Source organism: Macrosteles quadrilineatus, unplaced genomic scaffold (genome assembly GCF_028750875.1).
Source record: "Macrosteles quadrilineatus isolate MER2022 unplaced genomic scaffold, UCM_ALF_1.0 Scaffold_1__1_contigs__length_201487025, whole genome shotgun sequence".
In the NCBI taxonomy this organism is placed as follows: Eukaryota; Metazoa; Arthropoda; class Insecta; order Hemiptera; family Cicadellidae; genus Macrosteles; species Macrosteles quadrilineatus.
This window is the reverse complement of record NW_026542594.1, coordinates 11205054-11227315: the sequence shown is the minus strand read 5'-3', so window position 1 is coordinate 11227315 and position 22262 is coordinate 11205054. Positions and strand designations below refer to the sequence as shown.

The 22262-nt window shown below is 35.7% G+C and overlaps 1 protein-coding gene across 2 annotated transcripts in view; it reads left to right on the top strand.

The window, feature by feature from the left end:
* Positions 1–22262, top strand: part of LOC129001749 (probable E3 ubiquitin-protein ligase HERC4) — a 167156-nt gene that overhangs the window by 71759 nt on the left and 73135 nt on the right. For both annotated transcript variants that reach the window (XM_054429189.1, XM_054429181.1), the window contains 3 exons: positions 2367–2494; positions 9049–9217; positions 17537–17729. In XM_054429189.1, the coding sequence (XP_054285164.1) occupies positions 2367–2494; positions 9049–9217; positions 17537–17729 (490 nt within the window). The remainder of the gene's footprint in view (positions 1–2366; positions 2495–9048; positions 9218–17536; positions 17730–22262) is intronic.

The window sequence follows — 22262 nt, the reverse complement described above, 5'->3', positions numbered from 1 at the left end:
GTCTTTAAAAATACATTGATCAGATTTTAGTTGATCAAGGCCTTGTTGTTTCAGAAAGGTTGTAAGTTTTTTATTCCATCGGCATGGTGCTTGTTTTAGACCATAAAGGGCCTTTTTCAGTTTACAGACCTTCCCTTTTTCAGTGTAACCTTCTGGTAGTTTCATGTACATTGTTTCATTTAATTCACCATGTAAGAATGCTGTTTTTATATCAAACGTTTGCATTTCCATGTCTTCTTTAGCAGCAATTGCAAAAAGCAATCTCAGTGCACTTGAATCAACGACAGGACTGAATAAGTCTTTATAATCAATATCATCTGGGTTTTGTTGGCATCCTCTGACCACAAGACGTGCTTTATACCGACCATCTTCCTTAATTTTAAAAATCCATTTAGCTGTAAGTAATTTTTCTCTCTCAGCTTCTTTTTCATCAACCAATTCCCAAGTGTTGTTTATTTTAAGAGATTGTTTTTCCTCTTCTATTGCTTGCATCCACTTATCTCGATCTGAACTTTTCATCGTTTCACTATATGTCATTAGCACTTGGTCTTCCTCAAAACAGTAGTCTTCATATCTTTTGGGCTTTTTTATCACTCCTCTTGGCCTAAGGTTGTATCCTTCTTCTTCCATATTTTGATCCAGGTTTCTATCTTCATTTATAACTCCGCTTTGTCTTTCATCATGTACTTCTTGGCTTTCTCTAGGTCTATCTTCATATATTACTCTTTGGTGTTCTCTTGGTATATCTTCATTTATTACTCTTTCTTCACTTTCATCACGTACTTCTTGTTGTTCTATTATTTCATTTTCCCTTTCATTTATTTCATGAGGTTCTTCTACTTCACCTTCCCAATTACTGTGTTCTTCATTTGCTTCTTCAAATTGTTCAAATATTTGTTCATTTTGTAATTTATTTTCTTTGTTTTCACAGAAAAATTTAGATGTGAAGATCACATCTCTACTTACAAATGTCTCTCTTCTTTCTGGATCCCATAGCCTGTATCCATTCGTGGCGTATCCAACAAACATGGCTTCTTTACTCCTTGAGTCAAGTTTTCTTGAAGGCTTTATAACTTTGGCATATACTTTCTTGCCAAAAATCTGAAGATTACTTAAATTTGGCTTCTTTCCATACCACTTTTCAGCGGGAGTATTACTTGATCCAGTTGAAGGACTTCTATTAGCAAGATAAGCGGCTGTTAACACAGCTTCTCCCCACATCTCTTTGTCACAGTGGGCTTCAAATAATATAGATCTGGCTTTTTTCATTAAAGTAAGATTTAGTCTTTCAGATTTCCCATTCAGTTGTGGAGTATATGGAATTGTAAAATCAATTTGGATACCTTTCTTTTTACACCAATCAATGAATTCTACATTTTTGTATTCCCCGCCATTGTCACATCTTAGTTTACTGACTTTCAGATTGAAATGAGCCTCAGCTTCAGCGATATACTGTTTAATGTACATTGACACTTCACCTGCTGATTTTGTACTCAACAGATACACTTTACAAAAATGTGTATAATCATCAAGCAATGTCAAAAAATAATTCTTACCATCGTATGTAGGAGGATCAATGGGACCACAAAGATCACTATGTATTATTTGTAGTGGTCTTTCAGCTCTTTGTCTCACATTTTTGAAAGGTAATCTTACCTGTTTAGCCTTAGCACACACTGAACAGTCCAAAATAGTTTTATTCTCCTGTTTTCCAAAATGTATACCTTCACACATTTCAGGAAGTTCTTGCAGTTGCTTACGATTTAGATGACCCAATTTTTTATGCCAAGTTTCTAAATTATTACTATCTTGTTCTGACATCATAACAGACTCATTTTGTATTTGTAGTTTCTAAGTTACCTGTAAAAGAATTTATATAATTCTACCTATTTATTTAAATAAAGGAAATATATAATTGACTCGTAAAAGTAAAAAAGTAGATTTAATAACCAATGCTGTAACAAAGAGAACAAGTACCAAGGATCCTTGTGAGGATGGTATTCTCGCCTGAATGGAAAAGAATCCAATATGTTTCAAGTTCTCTCTCCAATTCAGACCGTCCTTGGTTGGAAATGCTGTCACTCTAATACTGCTGTCAATGAAATACTGTCTCTTTTAATGTTTGTATAAAGTGTTACATTTCTTGTGCCAGAGTAGACTTTTTTCTCATGCAGATAAGCTTGTTATTCCGAAAACGTTATTCAGATCCCTGATGTAATTATAGTTGTTTGTGAAAGTGATGTGGCCTTTTTTAATTAACTGTAATATTTTTACACTTTTCAAAAATTAAATGAGCGATACAGACTAAATCATAATAGATGTTTTTAGTTTGATGATTGTGCTAAGTTGGATGTTTGGTGCTGCAGGACAAAGTGGCCCCAGAAGACCTGCGTATCCTAGACGAGTCATCACAGATACTCACCTTGTCTCAGGACAAGTTGACAGCTTGTCAGAAACAACCCACTGACTCACCAGTTGACCAAGACCTACTGACGTAAGCCAGCGTACCGTATCTCAACACATTACGTTAATGACACAACAATTCCTTCTGTATCAGAGCAGCTACAACTTTGCAAAACCGTATTATTACAAATATCAACATGTGATATTATTATTTTATTTCTAGAGAGTTTAACCCTTTTAAGGCCAACCATCATTTGGCGGACATTGCTGAGATATACCCTTAAGGGACAATATGTTTTTTACCCGCTCTGTATAAATTTACTTAAAACTCTATAAAAATTTGTATTTTTCATCTTAAACATATAATATTTTTTTGCTTATTATATAAGTTTTTTTGAGATATACAAAATTTATGGAAGAATGTATCAACAAATTTATAAACTTAAATTTTTTTTCTATTTTAAATTTCTTGTTTTGACTGAGATAAAAAATATTTAAGTTTGCCTTAGTTCCTTATAGATAGCATATATTTTCATAACTACATGTATTTATAAAACAATTTGATACCAATCTAGTAATTTCAATTCAACTTGAAAGGATATTTTTCAAAATAATAAAAAATCTTATCGCTAACTTCAAACTGCAAAATATCCCAGATGCACTTAAGTTTGACTATGATCATCCCAGATTCTTTACACCCAGATAATCCAACTTCACTCAGCATATAAGAATATATTTACTATTAAATATTTTTAAAAAAATGAGCACCTGTCTGAGAAAAACACAAATAGTCAACAAATTTACAATATATACAAACAAATGATGAACTTTTTACGCTAACATTGGTGATTCCCAAAATATAATGGATGGAACCCTCTGCATCTCCCACCAGTACCTTGACCTTTTTCTTGGACCTCTTTGAGATGTACTGATTATACTGCAAACTGCACAGTTTGTTTCAAGTTTACTTGGCAACATTTGAATCCTATATTGTTTTGGGTTGGCATCAAAACCTCCCGAGTGTGTAGGTTTTTGACAAATTGCAAGCCATTCCTCTACCAAGCTATCAATGATCTTAGCTGTATAGTCATATCTAGATAGTATTTTCCAGCATTGTTTTCTTTGTACAATAAGTAGCTGTTCAATACCATCCTTGTTATATATTAAATACCCCCCGCCGCAGCAAACCTGCAGACTAAGCGAATTTTCATTTGACTGATTGGATTTACACTGAAATGTCTACTTAAAAATATAACATTTATTCCCTATTTAAATAGAATTAGTTTAACAAGTACTTAGGTTTGCTGCATCAGGGAGGGTAAAACAGTTTTTTTTTTTGTAAAATGTTAATAGTTAGTAAGAAATAAAAACAATTTCCAAATTTGATCAAAATATGTTCATAAACAAGCAAACTACAACAGTTTACTTATTCTCCATAAGAATAACATGGGAATTTTAAATTTAAAATTTTTTGGAATTCTCTCCGTAACCATTAGGCGCATAATAACGCTTCAATATACTAAATTATTTGTTTTTTTAAGCTCTACAAAATGGTTTGGAAAGAAATTGCTAAACTTTATGTTATTTGGGTCAAAAATGGGAAAAACCTATTTTTACCCCATAAAACCAACCGTAAACCCCCGTTCCCATGGTCCGATCATGCTGGATCGCAAACTCGTTCGAATAAACGTATGTTTACACGTTTGTACCAAATTCCATCAAAATCGGATCATTTTTGCTCGAGTTATCGTGCTAACAGACACACACACATATATATATATACAGGGTGTCCCAGAACTCCCTACCAATATTTTAGGACGTTGCTCCTGGGTAAGAAACATACCTAAATATCATATTTAAACTGTCCGGAAGTCCTTAGTTACTCACACAGCCGCCATTTTGTTTTTTCCAGTTATTAATTTTTTTCTAAAGAATGGTTAAACATACGAAATGGAAACTTTGCACAAACATTAATGACAACTAGACAAAGCTACAAAAAAATTATGAAGATTTTTCAAATTCATAAAACTAAATGGCGACCATTTAAATAGCTGGTTGTTTCTTAAATAGCTCAAAAACCGTTGATTTTATAAAAATTTTAAATGGCCGCCATTTTGTTTTATGAATTTGAAAAATCGTCATAATTTTTTTGTAGCTTTGTCTAGTTGTCATTAATGTTTCTGCAAAGTTTCCATTTCGTATGTTTAACCATTCTTTAGAAAGAAATTAATAACTGAAAAAAACAAAATGGCGGCTGTGTGAGTAACTAAGGACTTCCGGACAGTTTAAATATGATATTTAGGTATGTTTCTTACCCAGGAGCAATGCCCTAAAATATTGGTAGAGAGTTCCGGGACACCCTGTATATACAGGGTGACAAAAAGTCTGGAAACGGCTTGATATCTTTTTAACTAAATTTGTTAGAAAATTAAAACTTTTCACATCATCTTATATGTATGAAAACCACTTTTTGCAAGCATTGCCATTTTTTGACCTTCACCAGGGGACGGCCAATGAGGAGTAGGTACATAATCTTTAATGTAAGCATAGATTGATATGCACGTCATTTTAAAAATCTGGTCAAGTGGAGTTCATTGCCGGAAACCGCGTCAAAAAAGGTTCATCCGTTACAAAATGGCGGCAGTCCAAAGTTCTTGCGGAATATACCTGCAGAGGCCTTGGATTTGGTAAATACTCATATTCAACATTAGCCGGGAAATCTGAAACCCGTTTAAATTTGTTTTGAAGATTGAATAATATTAGTCTATGAGCTAGTTGACTTTAAAATACAGTTTCAGCTCTCAAGCTAATGTTTAATACGAGTATTTACCAATAGTAAGGCCTGTGCAGGTATATTCAACAAGAACTTTGGACAGCCGCCATTTTGTAACGGATCAACCTTTTTTGGCGCGGTTTCCGGCAATGAACTCGACTTGACCAGACCTTTAAAATGATGTGCATATCAACCTATGCTTACATTAAAGATTATGTACCTACTCCTCATGGGTCGTCCCCTGGTAGAGGTAAAAAAATGATAAAACTTGGAAAAAGTAGTTTTTATACATGTAAGTTGATGTGGAAGGTTTGAAATTTCTAACGAATTTAGTTAAAAAGATATTAAACCGTTTCCAGACTTTTTTGTCACCCTGTATATATATATGTGTGAAAAATAGAAAAATAGGGCTACTATATATAAATAAAGATTAAACATTAAAAAACTTAAAACTTAAGTAAAATTATTTATTAAAATATTTACTGACTATAGTTTCGGCTCTAAGGCCATTTTCAAAGTAAACAAAAATCAAAATAAGATATGTAAATAAATAAATAACATATGATATTATAAAACTTTTCTAACTTGTAACATAATTTTGTCTTCATTGATTAATTTATATACTATATGATGTGTTGTACTTATTTTCATTAATATTTTCTCAATTTCTGTTATATTTTTCAAATTATGTTACAAGTTAGAAAAGTTTTATAATATCATATGTTATTTATTTATTTACATATCTTATTTTGATTTTTGTTTACTTTGAAAATGGCCTTAGAGCCGAAACTATAGTCAGTAAATATTTTAATAAATAATTTTACTTGGGTACTAAGTTTTTTAATGTTTAATCTTTATTTATATATATATATAAATATATAAATATATATATATATGAATTTGAACGGATGGTGTTTTTGGCCTCTAGGGACCTCAAAACGAAAAAAAAAATCTGTCCCGCGTCCAGGTCTTACCATGAGTACTACGGTAATAGCTTATTCCCTATATGGGAAATTCGCTAATAAAAACTACCATTCACTGATATTTAAAAGTCCTCTGCTCGTCTAAATAACAATACAACATCATATCGTTTGTGTCGATTCCTCCCATGTACATATTGTATCGGTCTATTAGTTCTGGCTTCTGTTTTTTAATCTCTTTACCATCCCACTTTTTTTATTTATTTTTAATAGTTTTGGCTTTGTATTTTGTTAATAGTAACAGATTAGAGTGTTTCTGACTCTTTTTTCCCCTGTAGCTCAACATAAGCAATCTGCAATTGATGGCCAACCCCTAATTTCTCTTAATTTTATATGGGATTTCTTTTAGCGAATTTCCCTATAGGGAAGTAGCTATTACCGTAGGTCTCATGGTAAGACCTAAGCCCGGGACCGATTTACTTTTTCATTTTGATGTCCCCAGAGGCCAAAAACACCATTCGTTCAAATTTTTATATATCTATATATAGAGATGTATATATGTTACACTCAATCTCCGAATTCGGACAATGTCCGAAATTTCTACCCACTCCGCGATGTGGATAGAGTAAAATACCCACGTCGCGGAGTGAGCATTTTATTTCGGACATTGTCCGAAACGAAATGCCCAGACCGCGTTGTGGGTAAACTGATTTACTCAAACGCCGAAGTCAAAACCTTCTTCGGCGATTGAGCTAATTCAAAATACCCACAACGCGATGCGAGCAAAAGTGATTGTCCATGTCGGGTAGTGGGTATTTCTAGTTTGCTCAAACGCCGACTAGTAGTTTATAAACTACCGTATACCCATAAATCTACATGAAATCCACAATCAATAGGTAAAATAAATAAAATTTATGTTTTCGACTATAATTATTTAATGTATAAATAGCATTTTAGAAAATACAAGAAAACAGTAAAAACCGAATAGGAACAAATATAAAAAAGTCCATTACACATACATTGAAATTATGTTTTCCTACAGTTACCTAACAATGTACATGTTCTCTCACTGATTTGAGAAAGCAAAGTGGCCAATTCGCTCATCAGTGAGACAATTTTAACATTGTCTCACTCTAATTACTTTGTCTCACTCCAGATTTGCAACGTGAAGGCACGAAATAGTGAGCGCGTAACATGCAGGCAACGTCGTATGCGCGCGAAATACGTTGGTAGCACTGGCTGTAAATCAGCTGGTCAGCTGTTGTACTGTTGTATTTGTCACTTCACGTTAAATGTTATATTAAAAGTTCACTTCTGTGTAAACATAGGTTATGTTTCTTCACCAATTTATTTGTTTTATGGTAACTGTAGGAAAAGTATAATGTGCAACTCGAGTTCAAAGTACAATTGCCTCACTCGAGAAACCATTCCTCACTCGCCTACGGCTCGTGAGTAAGAATTTCTCTCGAGTGAGTCAATTGCTGACTTTTCTCACTAGTTGCACAAATAACTATTTCCCGCTTTACAAAAATAGGAGTAACCTTAAAACGCCAATTATCACACAGTTCTTGTTACATCTTTCTTTTACTTATTGGCACAAGAGGTGCTGCCATGGCATTGAGAATTGCATTTTACGTTTGATTTAATACATTTACATGATTTACTCAAACAGTTCTTCTTGCAAACACATCTTATAAAACCTTGTTTTTTTTTTAAGAGGTTGGCGACCTCTTTTAACCTCTGATTTGCCCATCCACATTGACCTCTGACGTCTTGATTGGCTCGTTTGACAGACCAAAACAATATCTCACAAGAGGTAATCACTGAACATATATTAACTTTACCACGTGCGTATCATTACAGGACAGCAACAGTAAAGAAAACACAATGCAGGTACAGGTCCGTCCATCCTAATCGCAGATAGTGCAAATGGTGGTGGTGACATGTCTAAACGTAAATTCGGCGTTTTCAAAAACTAGAAATACCCACAACCCGACGTGGGCAATCCCTCTTGCTCACATCGCGTTGTGGGTATTTTAGATTTGCTCAATCGCCGAAGAACGTTATGACTTCGGCATTTGAGTAAATCAATTTACCCACAACGCGGTCTGGGCATTTCACTTCGGCCAATGTCCGAATAAAATGCTCACTCCGCGACGTGGGTATTTCACACTATCCACATCGCGGAGTGGGTAGAAATTTCGGACATTGTCCGAATTCGGAGATTGAGTGTAACATATATATATATATGTGTCCATCCGCACGATAACTTGAGTAATTTTTGTCCGATTTTGATAAAATTTGGTTTAAAGGTGTAAGGCGGGATAAACTTGAATGAGTTCGCGAACCAGCATGATCGGACTATGGGAACGGGGGTTTATGGGGGGTTTTATGGGGTAAAAATAGGTTTTCCCATTTTTGACCCTAAAAACACAAAATTTCACAATTTCTTTTTAAACCATTTTGTAGAGCTTAAAAAAACAAATAATTTAGTATATTGAAACGTTATTATGCGCCTAATTGTTACGGAGAAAATTCAAAAAAATTGTAATTTTAAAATTCCCATGTTATTCTTATGGAGAATAAGTCAACTGTTGTAGTTTGCTTGTTTATGAACATATTTTGATCAAATTTGGAAAATACATTAATTTTTTACTAAACCACAGTACCTTTTAATATTTTACATAAAAAAAACTTTTTTACCCTCCCTGTTGCAGCAAACCTAAGTACTTAAACTAATTCTGTTTAAATAGGGAATAAATGTGATATTTTTAAGGAGACATTTTAGTTTAAATCCAATCAGGCAGATGGAAATTCGCTAAGTCTGTAGGTTTGCTGCGGCGGGGGTATTTGATTTCTCACCATTGTTTTAAGGTCGCAGACCTTTAACTTATTTACTACCTTTTATGATGGAACTGACTGTTTGTTTATCACTAATGCTACCGGTTGCAGGTACCTTGAGACAGTTCTCAGCAACTGGGCTTGTCTGAATGGATCTTTCCTGCTGAAGAACGACGACCACTATTGTTGCACATCCAGGCATCATGGTGTCAACTTAAATGAGGCCGATGAATGTTTCCACACAATCAGCCGGATAGAAAATGAAACACTCAAGGACCTTGTGAGTAGCACATCAATTAAACTGTTTACAACATACAACTGTATCCAAGCTTTTTAAATTTTTGTTCTTTCATATAATTAAAAATTAAATTGTATCAACTACCTTCCTGTGGTAGATAACATGAGAAAACCTAAGAAATGTTTAAAAAGTGTCTGATATTTGAATGTAAGTGCCTTAGGTTTAAAATTATTTGCATAAAAAAGTAGTTAAGCTCAAATAGGTTTGTGACTTTATCAGTAAAAGTACACTATTTAACCTTTTTGAGCTCCAAAAGCCAATACAACAGTTATTGCGAGTGACCAAATCCTCACTTATCACTATAATATATACTAGATAACCCGTTGCTCGAAATGGAACAAAACTGTAACTTGTAATAAAAGAATAAAGAACTAAAACATAAACAGCAAGACCTCAAACAAGGAGTACTAAAGTAATTTCCATGACTATTTATAGAAATATGAAATATATTATGTTGTAAAAATTCTAAAAGTAATTTACAATATTTAAATATTGATCCGCTCTCAAACTGCTTCGGTTATCTCTTTTGTACTGTAGGCCGGTGCACTCTATGAGCACGTAGATGTCATCCACAAACTGTAAAATAAACTTTTCCGACCTAATGTAGCAAACTAAATTTTTCTTCGATATGTTCTATTGTTCTATTTTAGGCGTGTTTAAATTTGGGGCCCCAACCAAAGTCTTTGGTTGGGAACATAAGAGGGTAAGCAAGTGGATCCAACGACAGATATAGAACGGATACACGTTTAACATTATTCGTTTTTGAAACAGAAAAAAGCTAAGATTTGGCCTGATGGTGATCGGTTTTCAGCTTAAAAGTAGCTGCAACATCTTTACAGGTAGCAGAGAAGTCACTTATTTTGTCCCTTATTATGTATAGGTACATAAGAATCTCACTTGACTCCTCGGAGCTCTCATCCCTACAAATTTCTGCCACAGTCTTTCCAAGATAGGGCAAATGGGTTGACATTGTGACCACTATTTCCCGCACGTTTTTTATTGCATTTATTATTTGAATTTTGTTTCATGCGCTGTTGGGTTCTAGTGCCACCGTCGTACTTATACATCTGTGCGTATTCAGGATCATGTCGTTCTTGAAGAATTAGAGGACCTACTCGGTGGTAAAACGTGTCGAATCTTGAAATTGTAGATCCCTTGTGTGATCCTCTCATCTAAATGAACTTCAGAGTTCCTGAAAGTATGGTGGATTCCACAAAAGAGGTAGGCTAAACAAACCTTTCATTTATGGCAACAAAGATTAAAAATGGAACTGTCTCTGCCAGTTTTTTCTTGCTTAAAATGTACGCCACCCCAATGTAAACATTTAACGTTCATTTGTCCGAGGTTGGATGTAGCACCACGGCACGCGGCAGGAGGCCTACTGACACTCTGTATCCGTCAATTGTTCCTTTGGGAGGTTGATGCAAGCGGTCACGTACTCGTTCCCTCCAGCGACTTACAGTTCTTCGTCTTACTGGTGGCATTTAATTTTAAATTTAAATAAAATATGAAAGAACCAAACAACACAAATGTTATGTATCAAGAAATAAGTCCATATGTTTTATTTATAACATCTGTCAGATGACTGTTAATATTATTATGTTTTGTTTACTTTTTGGTTTAGTCTGATTTGTGAGTTCAATAAATTCAGTTTTGTTAATTATGTTTCAATTTACTAAACTGGCGACGAGGATAATTGGATAATGGATCTCAATAAGCCTGATCGTTTTGACCCCCATACGAATCCTGCAAGTGTCGCACAGCGTTGGGGTACGTGGATTAAGCAATTTGAGAGGTATGCTTTAGGGCCATGTCATACGAGCGCTATTGCCGTCGCGTTAAAGTCGCTCCAACTTGGCAATGGGGTTCTTATGGAGCATGTCAAATGGACGCTAATGCCGTCGGCGAGTCCGTGTTAGCCGGACGCTGAGCGCAGCCAACGCGGACGGTCGCGCTAGCGACGCGGCGCACGTGACGCGGGACCCTGTCATACGAAGCGCTAGCGCCAGTGGGACGCATTTGCCGCGTGAGCACTGTCAGATCAATTGGAACACCTTTGGAGTGATTATTACGATATTTGATACGATGTTTGATACGGAAAAAATTATTTATTTAGTCGTCAAAAGAAGCAATTGACATTCGATAGTAACTAAAAAATGTATCTTCATACTTCCTGTGTTGCTGGAACATCAGATGGAACTGTCTTGTCGACAAACGATAAGAAAGCACAGGATGGGTTCCCCATCGTCTTGGATTCTTCCTATAATACTCTTCATATGTATCTAAAATGTGCATAACACTGATACAACCTAACTGGATAGTGTCCATCTTGAACATAATTGCCGCGACGGCAAATGCGCCCGAAAGACGCTACGTATGACAGGCACCTGACGTTGGCGGGACGGCATCAACGCGACGCATTTGCCGTCACGTATGACATGTACCTTTTCCGGCGCTATCTCAACGGCATCTGCGCGACGGCAATAGCGCTCGTATGACATGGCCCTTAGCTGCAGTCATTACCAATGATGTAAGGAAAACTGCACTACTACTTAATCTAGCTGGTGAGAATGTGGCTTACATTTTTGACAGTTTACCACAACCTAATGAAATAACGTACAAAAATGTTATAAAACTATTAACTGACTATTTCGCTCCTACCAAAAATGTCCTTTTTGAAATATTTAATTTTAGGAAGTGTCATCAAGCAGAATCAGAGTCGTTTAACTCTTTCTATTCTCAAAATAAAATTTTGAAAGAACCTACTATTAAACTTCAGGATGTTGTTATTGCAGCTAAGTCAAATTAATTATTTCAAACTCAAAGTAAGGAACTTTCTTTCAGTAGCTCAAGTTTTGCTAATGCACATAAAATTGACCATTCAAACAGGAAATTTGTTGCATTTAACAACAATCCAGCTCACTCTGTTACACCTAATGTTTGTCTTGGTTGTGGACTAAGACATTTTAGAAGGGATTGTCCCCATCTTCAGACTACTTGTAATATTTGTAAGAAAATTGGGCATCTAGCACGAGTTTGTAAAGGAGGGAAACCACGCCCCAAAGAATATTTTAGCCAAAAACACGGATCAAAGGGACAGCGGGCTCATGAAGTTTTGTCAGAGGAAACCAATTGTGAACAAGAAGAAAGGTTTCCACCTCAATCAAATAACGAAACAACTCAATACGTCCAGGAAGTTAACTGCACTAAAGTACCGGAACTGTGTACAACTGTCAACATAAATAATCAAAAAGTTCTAATGGAAGTTGATACTGGTGCAGGTGTTTCTATCATAGGAGGAGAACTATGGAATACAATTTCTCATAAAAACTGTAAACTGCAACCTTCTCCTTGGAAACTCAAGGATTACAGTGGTAAACCTGTAAGTGTTTTAGGTCAGACTAATGTTTATGTGAAATACGGTAAGTTCAATGGTTTCGTTCCGTTAGTCATAACTGAAGGTAATAGAAATAGTTTATTGGGGCGTAATTGGCTAAAAAGTCTTAACATAACATTGAAGTAAACGGAGTACTTTCAATCAACTGTCATGAATCTGAAGTTCTTAGTAAAGCCCAGCTGGATGTTCAACATCTGAAAATTGAATTTTCCGATGTATTTTCAAATTCTTTAGGGTATAAAGGACCTCCAATCGAACTGAAAATTGACCAGAATTTACTTATATGGGAGGCATTTTGAAATTAGAACAGATCATAAGCCACTTCTGGGTCTTTTCACTGTGGATAAACAAACACCAAACACACTGTCACCTCGAATGATTCGCTGGAGTATCCTTTTAAATGGATATGACTTTGATCTTGTATACAAACCGGGGATTTCTATTCCGAATGCTGATGGTTTGAGTCGTCTTCCATGTTCCTCCAATGTTGTTGATCAAGAGATAAATGAAGTCTTGAATGACGTGCTATACATTGAATCCGATGAGGTTAAACCAATCACCGCTAATATAATAGCAAAAGAAACAGAAAAGGATCCACTTCTATCTAAAGTACTATTATGGACTCAACGTGGTTGGCCAACTCATAACTCAGATCTCAACCTTACGCCTTTCATTTCTCGTCAAAATTCAATTTCTCAATACAAACAATGTTTACTTTGGGGAACTAAGGTGATCATTCCATCCACTCTCAGGCCATCTTAGACAGAGTTCACCCAGATTATTCTTCAAGTGACAAAGAAGAGAAAATCTTGGATAAAGCGCTTCACGATTACCAACAGTCACCTCAGAGGAAATTTAAAGAAAATGACTCCGTATTTGCAAGAAACTATAATCAGCGAGGACCAAAGTGGATTCCTGCTAAAGTGACTAGAATAACCGGGCCGCTGAGCTACCATTTGATAACAAAAGAAGGCATTGAAATCCGACGTCATATCGACCAATTGAGACCTCGCTCAGAAACATCAAAAGCATCTACTAACTCACACTTGGATAATCCTGAATCTCCAGTAAACCCACCGTTCCACCCACTACTCCAGAATCCTATTCAAATGAGAACATCAGAAGCACATCATATCACTCCAGTGCAACCACCATCTATGGTTCGCAATCCTATTATGATGAGAACACCAGACGTACAACTAATGCGACCATCAGTGATGCAACAATCTCGCAATTCCTTTAGTGGTATAGAAGGTTCAATTAACCCTCATCAAGATGATGCTGGTTTCAACGTTTCTGGTTTGATTCAAGACTCCACTAGCATGAGCACGAGTCCACAACCTGTTCGGACACGTGTCTTTAGATCAAACTTCCAAAACACTTCAATGAGCATGAGTCCTCGACCTGTTCGTATCCGTCGACCACCGGCATATCTGAAGGACTACCTAACGGGGGGAGGACGTGTTATGTATCAAGAAATAAGTCCATATGTTTTATTTATAACATATGTCAGATGACTGTTAATATTATTATGTTTTGTTTACTTTTTAGTTTAGTCTGATTTGTGAGTTCAATAAATTCAGTTTTGTTAATTATGTTTCAATTTACTAAAAGAAACAACTACAAAGGAATGTTGATACGCTTAGTAAATAACGGGTGACCGCACTGTGAATAATCACTTTTAAACATTCACTTCATCACATCGAACCGTAACCAAAACCACATGATATTTCAGTAAAATACTATATAAGGTAAAAAACTTTGTTGTCAAGTCTTGCTAGGAATCTCTTTATTTGTCAACCGGACTCAGTTAACAGATGTTAAAATAAAAATAAAAATTCTGTCTTTGCTCTGGAAGTAATACGTCCTGCAGCCGGTTAACCTTAAAACAACTTCAAACTACGTCCATATGTTTAGTTGTAAACAAAGGGAATTAAGTTTGGTCTATAATGTCAACAGATAGCGCCGCCGTTCCCAAACTTTAGCCCTAAACTGTACTTAAGGTATGCCCTTTCTTAATATTCTGAGACGTAGTTGCACATCTACATAAAAATACCTTTAGATTAGGGATGGACGAGATTGGATTTTTAGTTCGAGACAAGACGAGACAAGATTTTTTATTTCTCATAAAATTTCGAGACGAGATCGAGACGAGATTTCTCTTCTCATACACAACGGGAAATGCACGTTCGAAATTTTTACCTGATTTTGTAACATTGTTAGATGACTGTTTAAATACTAAAATAATGATAATAGGCAAGAATATTTACAATCTTTCATTAAATAACATCAGCATAACATTTTTTTATTAATCACGCCTAACTTATTAAAAATGCCTACGATTAGGAAACATGGTGATATCAGTTAGGATAGAGTTCAACTTATCCTAAAATAAAATAAATCATAAAATAAAAGCAATATTAATTTTTATAAAATAGTTACTTGTTTTGAATTTTTTTATAGTAATAAAACATTCCTCACACTGCTTACACTTAACAAAACTTCTCAAATGTTATTAAAGTAATATTATTAAAATAATGAAAGTAATATTTACATTAAAAGAATTAAAGTAATATTTACATTAAAAGAATTAATTAAATAAGAACGCCTACGAAAAGGAAACGCAACTACAACACGCTCCTGTATTGCGGGTATTGCATTGACTTTCTGCAGGCGTTTTTAATTTTTTTTTTTTTTTTTTTTTTTTTTATTCTCGTCTTGATAAAAATCTCGGCCAAAAAGTAATCTCGTCTCGTGTAACGAGATTGAAAATTTCCCGAAAATTTCCCGAAATTTCGAGACTTGACCATCCCTACTTTAGATAGACATAGACATAGACATACTTTATTTGCACAAAACATTCCATACATGTAAAAGCATTTAGAATAGGCGCATTGTCAAAATTATATCCATACATAAAATATTTAACATTTAAACTTAACTTAAAATTAAACACTTAAAATGAAAAATGTTCTAAATTGAAGTTTTGTAAAAATCTTCAGTTAAGTAAAAACTAAAAAGCCTTGTCAATAAGTAAATTATCTATTGTCTCTTTAAATTTGTTTTTGCTTAGTGACTTATAGCACATTGTACAATCTCAGCCCAGCATACAATGAAGATTTTTCATATAGGGTCAAACGGTGTTTGGGGAGGTCTAAATATATTTTCATTTTGGGTTTCATACCTGTGATTAAAATGTATTGTTTCTGGTAGCTCATTTTTAACTGAATGTATGTAGTTTAATAATTCTAGAATATACAACCCCGTTAATGTCTGAATTTTTAAATTTTGAAAATGTTTCTTACAAGAACTGCGTGGATGAGAGTTGGTGATAATGCGAATAATACGTTTTTGAAACCTGAATATAGTTTTAATACCAGTAGCTTGACCCCATAAAATTATGCCATATCTTAATAACGACTCCACATAAGCATGATAAACGACTTTAAGTGTCTCAATAGAAACACAGTCCCTTAAATGTATGAATAAAGATGATATCGACCTAATTTTGGTATGTAAATAATTCAAATGTGAATACCATTTAACTATAAGATGGCTAAGAGAACTATGAGACTATGTCATCTACATAAACCCCTAAGAATTTATGAGCTTCAACTAAACTAAAAGAACCGTTTTCCATATTTTTGTGTCTAGTAGAAAATTTAATAATATTTGTTTTTTCAACATTAAGTTTTAACCCATTTTATAAAATAAAAACCATGGATATAATTTCCCATGGTGAATAATGTTTATTGTTATCTTCTAAAATTAAAGTTCTTTGTTTTTCTTTCAGAAAGGTATGATTGTATTAAAGAAAAGCAACTTCCCCCAATCCCATAATCATTAAGTTTCAGCAACAGGAGTGAGTGATCCACACAGTCAAAAGCCTTAGACAGGTCACAGAAAACACCTGCTGTGGCCTGAGACCTGTCCAAGGCCTCTGCAATCTCATTTAACAAACTGAGTGAGAGCAGAAACTGTGCTTAAGTTTTTTCGGAAACCAAATTGTTTATTGTAAAATAAATTATTATTTTCAAAATAATTAACTAGTCTACAGCTTATTACTTTTTCAAATATTTTAGAAAAATTACTTAATACTGATACTGGACGGTAGTTATTACAGTAATATCTGATTTTGAACCTTTCTTTAAACACTGATTTATAATAAGAGATAAGGGTTCGGAGATAATGTCAGCAGCAGATTTGATCAGTTTAATTGGGATTTCGTCCCAGCCTACTGAAATTTTGTTCTTTAGACAAAGGATGACCTTTTTTATTTCATCTTTATTAGTGAGACTAAGATTGCACAATGTTGTAACCCCACCATCACTGCAGTATGATTTTACAGACGAATGAACACCATTGACGGAAGCCTTTTTTACATTCAGATTAATAACTGTATTACTGAAAAAAACTGTTAAAAAGTTAAGCTACATTATCTGGATTATCAACAGTGGTTTGGTTTGTATCATCTTTTAAAATAATTTTGTCTCTTTGAGTACGGTTCAAGCCCAGTTCATTGTTAACAATTTGCCAAGCTGCCTTAGATTTGTTTTCAGATTTTATAATTAGGTTATTATATTATTTGAGAGAATTTTTGAATTTTTTATAACTTTATTAAATATTTTTTATTTTTTTATATTGTTTGACATTGGATATAAACTCTTGGCTTTTACTAAACTTGGCTTCCAAGTTTAGTAAAAGTAAAAGTTTAACGTTTGACACCTCAAACGTTAAAATCTGTCAAGCCGTTATCGAGTTATGACTGAAAAGAAAACTGCTTGCGTATTGATATATAGACGTGAGTTATAACCAAACAAAAACGGTTAACGGTTTATCAGATCAAAAAATTTTAAGTTTAATATATTTTATTAAGTGTCAAAAATAGGTTTCTTTTTGTTTAGATCAAAGACTCATTCCTGGGCAACATAATCCCGCAGATGGCTGTTCCGTCGCCCCCGGACGTAGAGACATTGAGAGTGTTCATTACTGTTCCGCTGTACCATGAGTTCAACAACGCTAAGAACTGTGACAAGTTACAGACACCATTCGCATCAGCAGTGCTCGCACTCAGACCTGAGGCTGCCAGGGTAGTAGGTGTGTTAGTATGGATAAATTTGATTTTAGCCAAAAACTGCTTCATTGTCTAACTATTTTTTCTTTGTGTTCTGGTTCATGCCTTCATGCCATCCTTAGGTAGAGGAGTGGCACTGCCCTTAAAAGGTTTTGATTTGAAACTATGTTGTAGGGATGGACAAGATTAAATTCTTAGTTCAAGACGGGACGGGACGGGATTTTTATTTCCTTCCCAATTTACGAGACGGGACGGGACGGGATTTTTCCTGTGCATAAAAAGAAAGTCTTTAAATATTACAGTTACAAAAAAGAAAAAAGAAAAAATTTATTCTTACCATTTGTGGCACTGATCGATTAAAACAAAAAAGTGGGTAAAAATTTACAGGTATAGAAACTTGTGACTTGCGGTCATGGTGCGATCGTCAAAATGACTCGCGGTCACGGCGGGATTGTCGGTATGACTCCGCAGTCACCTCAAGATCGTTGAAATGACTCCTCGGTCACGGCAAGATTGTCGGTATGACTCCCCGGTCACGGCACGATTGTCGGTATGACTCGCGAAGCGGCAAAATCGCCGACGATCGGATCAAATCCCTTCCCGAATCAAATGTAATCGCGTCCCAAAATCGGGAATATTTTTTTCCCAAAAATTTTCCGAAATTTTGGGACCCGTCCATCCCTACTCTGTTGCTTTTCTCTTCAATTGTGATAATATTCTAAGATTCACATACTTATAAATTCCTAGATTATTTAAAATTTGTTATAAAAATATGTATATACTAGCTTACTCCGTCGTGGCTTCGCTCACCAAAATTGAAGTTAAACATAATTATGTAACCACATAACTTAATTAAACTGTTTAAAAAATATGATATTCTATGAATTAATTCTTTAAATTAAGTTCTTTAATTTAAAAGCCACTCCACCACTATTCAAGCCTATAGTTAAAACCCATAAAGACGGATTGCCTATCAGACCTGTCATTAATTGCATCCCAGCTCCATCGTACAATTTAAGTAAATACCTAGCTAACATGCTTAAGTCTAAACTAGATATGACTTCCGATAACACTTGTCAAAACTCCATAGAATTTATTGAATCATTAAAACCAAACAAACATGACCCAAACAGTATCTTATTATCAATTGATGTTGATAATATGTACGTAAACATACCTCCCAACGAAGCTATTGACGCATTAGTTATAAAATTACAACAGTCTGAACAATTCTCTGAACATGAAATACAGGACATTAAGACAATGGTAGAAGAAATAACCAAACAGAATTATTTCGAATGGAACGGTAAAACATACTGCAACCCAAAGGACTGCCTATGGGTGGCCCCTTGTCGGCTCACCTAGCTGAAATCTATTTACAACAGTTTGAGAAAAATAACATTTTAACGCCAACTAACCCCCACCACCGTAAAATTCTATTCTACAGGAGGTATGTTGATGATTCGTTTATCGTGTTTAAAGGAACTAAACGACAGGCAAATGTTTTCTTAAAGTATCTGAACAACATTCATAACTCCATCAAATTTAAAATGGAATTGGAAGACAACAACTATTTAAACTTCCTAGACGTCTAAATAACCAAAGTAAACAATAGTAACTATGAATTTGGCATCTACAGAAAACCAACACAAACTGACCTAGTGATACCTAAAAACTCCAATCATCCATATCAGTATAAGTTATCAGCATTCCGATCTATGGTCTACCGACTTCTCACATATAACCTTTGTTCCCGTGAATTCGAAAAAGAAAAGAATATAATCAAACAAATTGCTTTCAACAATGGCTACGATATTCAATTAATTGACAATTTAATTAGGAAAGCAAAGCACAACCTACATAAACCACAAGATCATTCCATAAATAAAAAATATATCCCTTTCTGTTATGTAAACAAATTTTCTGAAACAATCGGCAATATTTTTAAAAATAATGGTTTCCAGCCTGGTTACAAACTCAACAGAAAACCTATACAAGGGCAGAAACAATCAATAGATAAAAAACAGGATAAAGGGGTATATCTGATTCAATGCAACAATGGCGACAAATGTGACAAAAAATATGTTGGATACACTAATAGGTAATTTTATCAAAGGTTCAAGGAACACAATGCCACCAAGCAAGTTAATCCAACGTCGATTGTTGCTCAACATCTTCAGAGTAATAAGGATCACAAAATTGATTTTGAAAAATCATTAAGTGTTTTAAAAAGTTGTAGCCAAAAAAACAAAGCAAAAGTATGGGAGGAGTTATTTATTTTCCAACATATGAGAGGACACGGCAATGAAACTATGTTAAATAAAAGAGAGGAATATTCAGACAAAATAACCTATCAGCTGTTCTGTGATGTAGATAACAAAACTGGAAATAAGAACCGCCAGTCAGCTGATACCGTGACGTCACTCTCCCGTGTTCAAGTTCAAGTTCCTCAGTAGGCCTACAAATGTCGCCCGGTCGAGGTTATCTTCATTTAACCGTGCGTACGCAAACATGTTTACGGTACCTACAACTGCAAAACGCGTGTATGTTCTTTGTATATATTTCCGTGTGTTCGTGTGTGTATATATAAACTGTAAATAGTCGACAAACATCGTTTGATGTGATTTTTTTAAATTCAAGAATGCTGCTGAAGATGAGCTGTAAGTAGCTCGAAACATGTACAGGATATGTTAACATCTGACACCTTCAGGCAAAAGTAAGTGAATCTTACCTATAGTAAAAAATATTAAAGGTGTGTCAAGGCTGATATAAAATTAATCTTTAATTCCATTTAAATATGAGTACTCATAAGGTTAACATGGGAAACTCCAGAGCCACTGGGGCGGAGCCCTTTTGACGGATCTGCACCAAACTTCACACAAACCATCCTTGAATAATGTGAGCCGTGACTATTTCCACCGGGCGAATGTCACGACTCATGATCCATGGTTCTCATTTTGTTAAGTAAAGTTTTGTGAGCCGCTCCTCGGGCCTGCGCATGGATCACGCTTCCTTTTCGTTAGTCTGGGTGCAGGCGCGAGGGCATGGTTCATCTGGTAGCAGAGCGTGGTTAGTGGGTTGCGTCCTGGGTGCCTTGTCGTGAAACTTGGTTTCACGACTCGGATACTTAGAGATGCGATCGCTGTCCGCGTTCTGTTTTTTGTTTTGTTTTGAAGAGCCGTGGATGGATTGGTTTCTTGGAAATGTTCTGGCCTGGCAGTTTTGGAAAAAGGTCTTGTTGTTGTTGTGGTGGGGCGTAAACACATTTTATTAGGAGCTCGCCCTTTGGCCGAGGCACCGAGTGGAATCGGTGGTAATGACTTGCATCCTTCGGGAGCAAGAGTGTCAAAAGCATGGTCATGTGTCAAAAAAAAAAAAAAAAAAAAAAAAGTTTGTGTGTACACCCCATCACACAAGTGTTAGGTGTTGTCTAGTGTATGTATCGGTGTATGTTTGTGTGTGTGTACGTTCGTGGGTCATTTGTTGTTGTTTTTTCTTGCGGTACTTGCGGTATGAATGGGCAGGTTCTTCTTTTGGGCCCCATCAGGTGCGTAGGCATCAACGTCCAGAAGCCTTAGGAATTAAATTTCTGTGTTTGTTTTGTGAAAAAATTTTTGTTGTCTGTTTTGAGTCAAGTACTGGTTGAGACTCGGTATGGCGTCAATTGTGCCGGAATATTTGAGGAAGCCGGAGCTGGTGTACGAGGTGCGGTCCCGGGGGGAGACTCCTGGAACTGATGTACGCACTTTGCGTACACAGTTCAGACAAATTGCTAGCATGCCTCAAGCTTGGGTTGAGTCGCTCAGTTTGGATGAGGAACTGGAGGCATGTAAAGAGAGGATGGAAGAGCTAAGTGGGGAAATTGATAGTTGGAGTAGTTTGCCTATGGGCTCAGCTAGGGGTTCGGCTATCACACAGCTGACGCACTGGCGTAAGCGTCTGCTCTTGGTTTCAGGGCAACCTGAAATCCAAGATGAGGACAAGAGCTGGGTGGAAGCCAGAATTCTTGAGCTGGAAGGAATTTTGGAGAGTATTAAGGCAGGAAAGTCTGTCAAAGAGAAAGTCGAAATTTTTGAAGACAACCGTTCTTTGGAAATTTCAAACGAAGTGCCAAAGTCTGTTGTTGAAGTTGTGGCTCCAGTGGGTACCCCCCAGGCTCCGCCTACGCCAAGTACACTGCTCCAGTTGCCTGCAAATGTTCAAATGTCAAATGCAAATGTCACACCGTCCCCCTCTCACACGTCCACCTTGGCTGCGGCTACGCTGAATGTCCAGTCTCCATCTCCCTTTCCTTCTCAAGTTCATAGTTCCCCTTCCATCTCTAACTCCTTTGGCAAACTTCCCCATCCCCTTGCCTCTGTCCTGAGTGGTTTCCGGCCGGTGGACGGGTTAGATGTGAATGGTCTTTGTTTTTTTCTGGAGAGTGTTTTGCGCATGCGTGAATACCCTGGCATGTCAGACGCAACTTTGATGGAACTCATTGCTCCATACTGTCTGAAACCGTTGGGGGACAGATTGCTTGATTGTTTGCGCAGAGGCGTCACCTTTGATGTTTT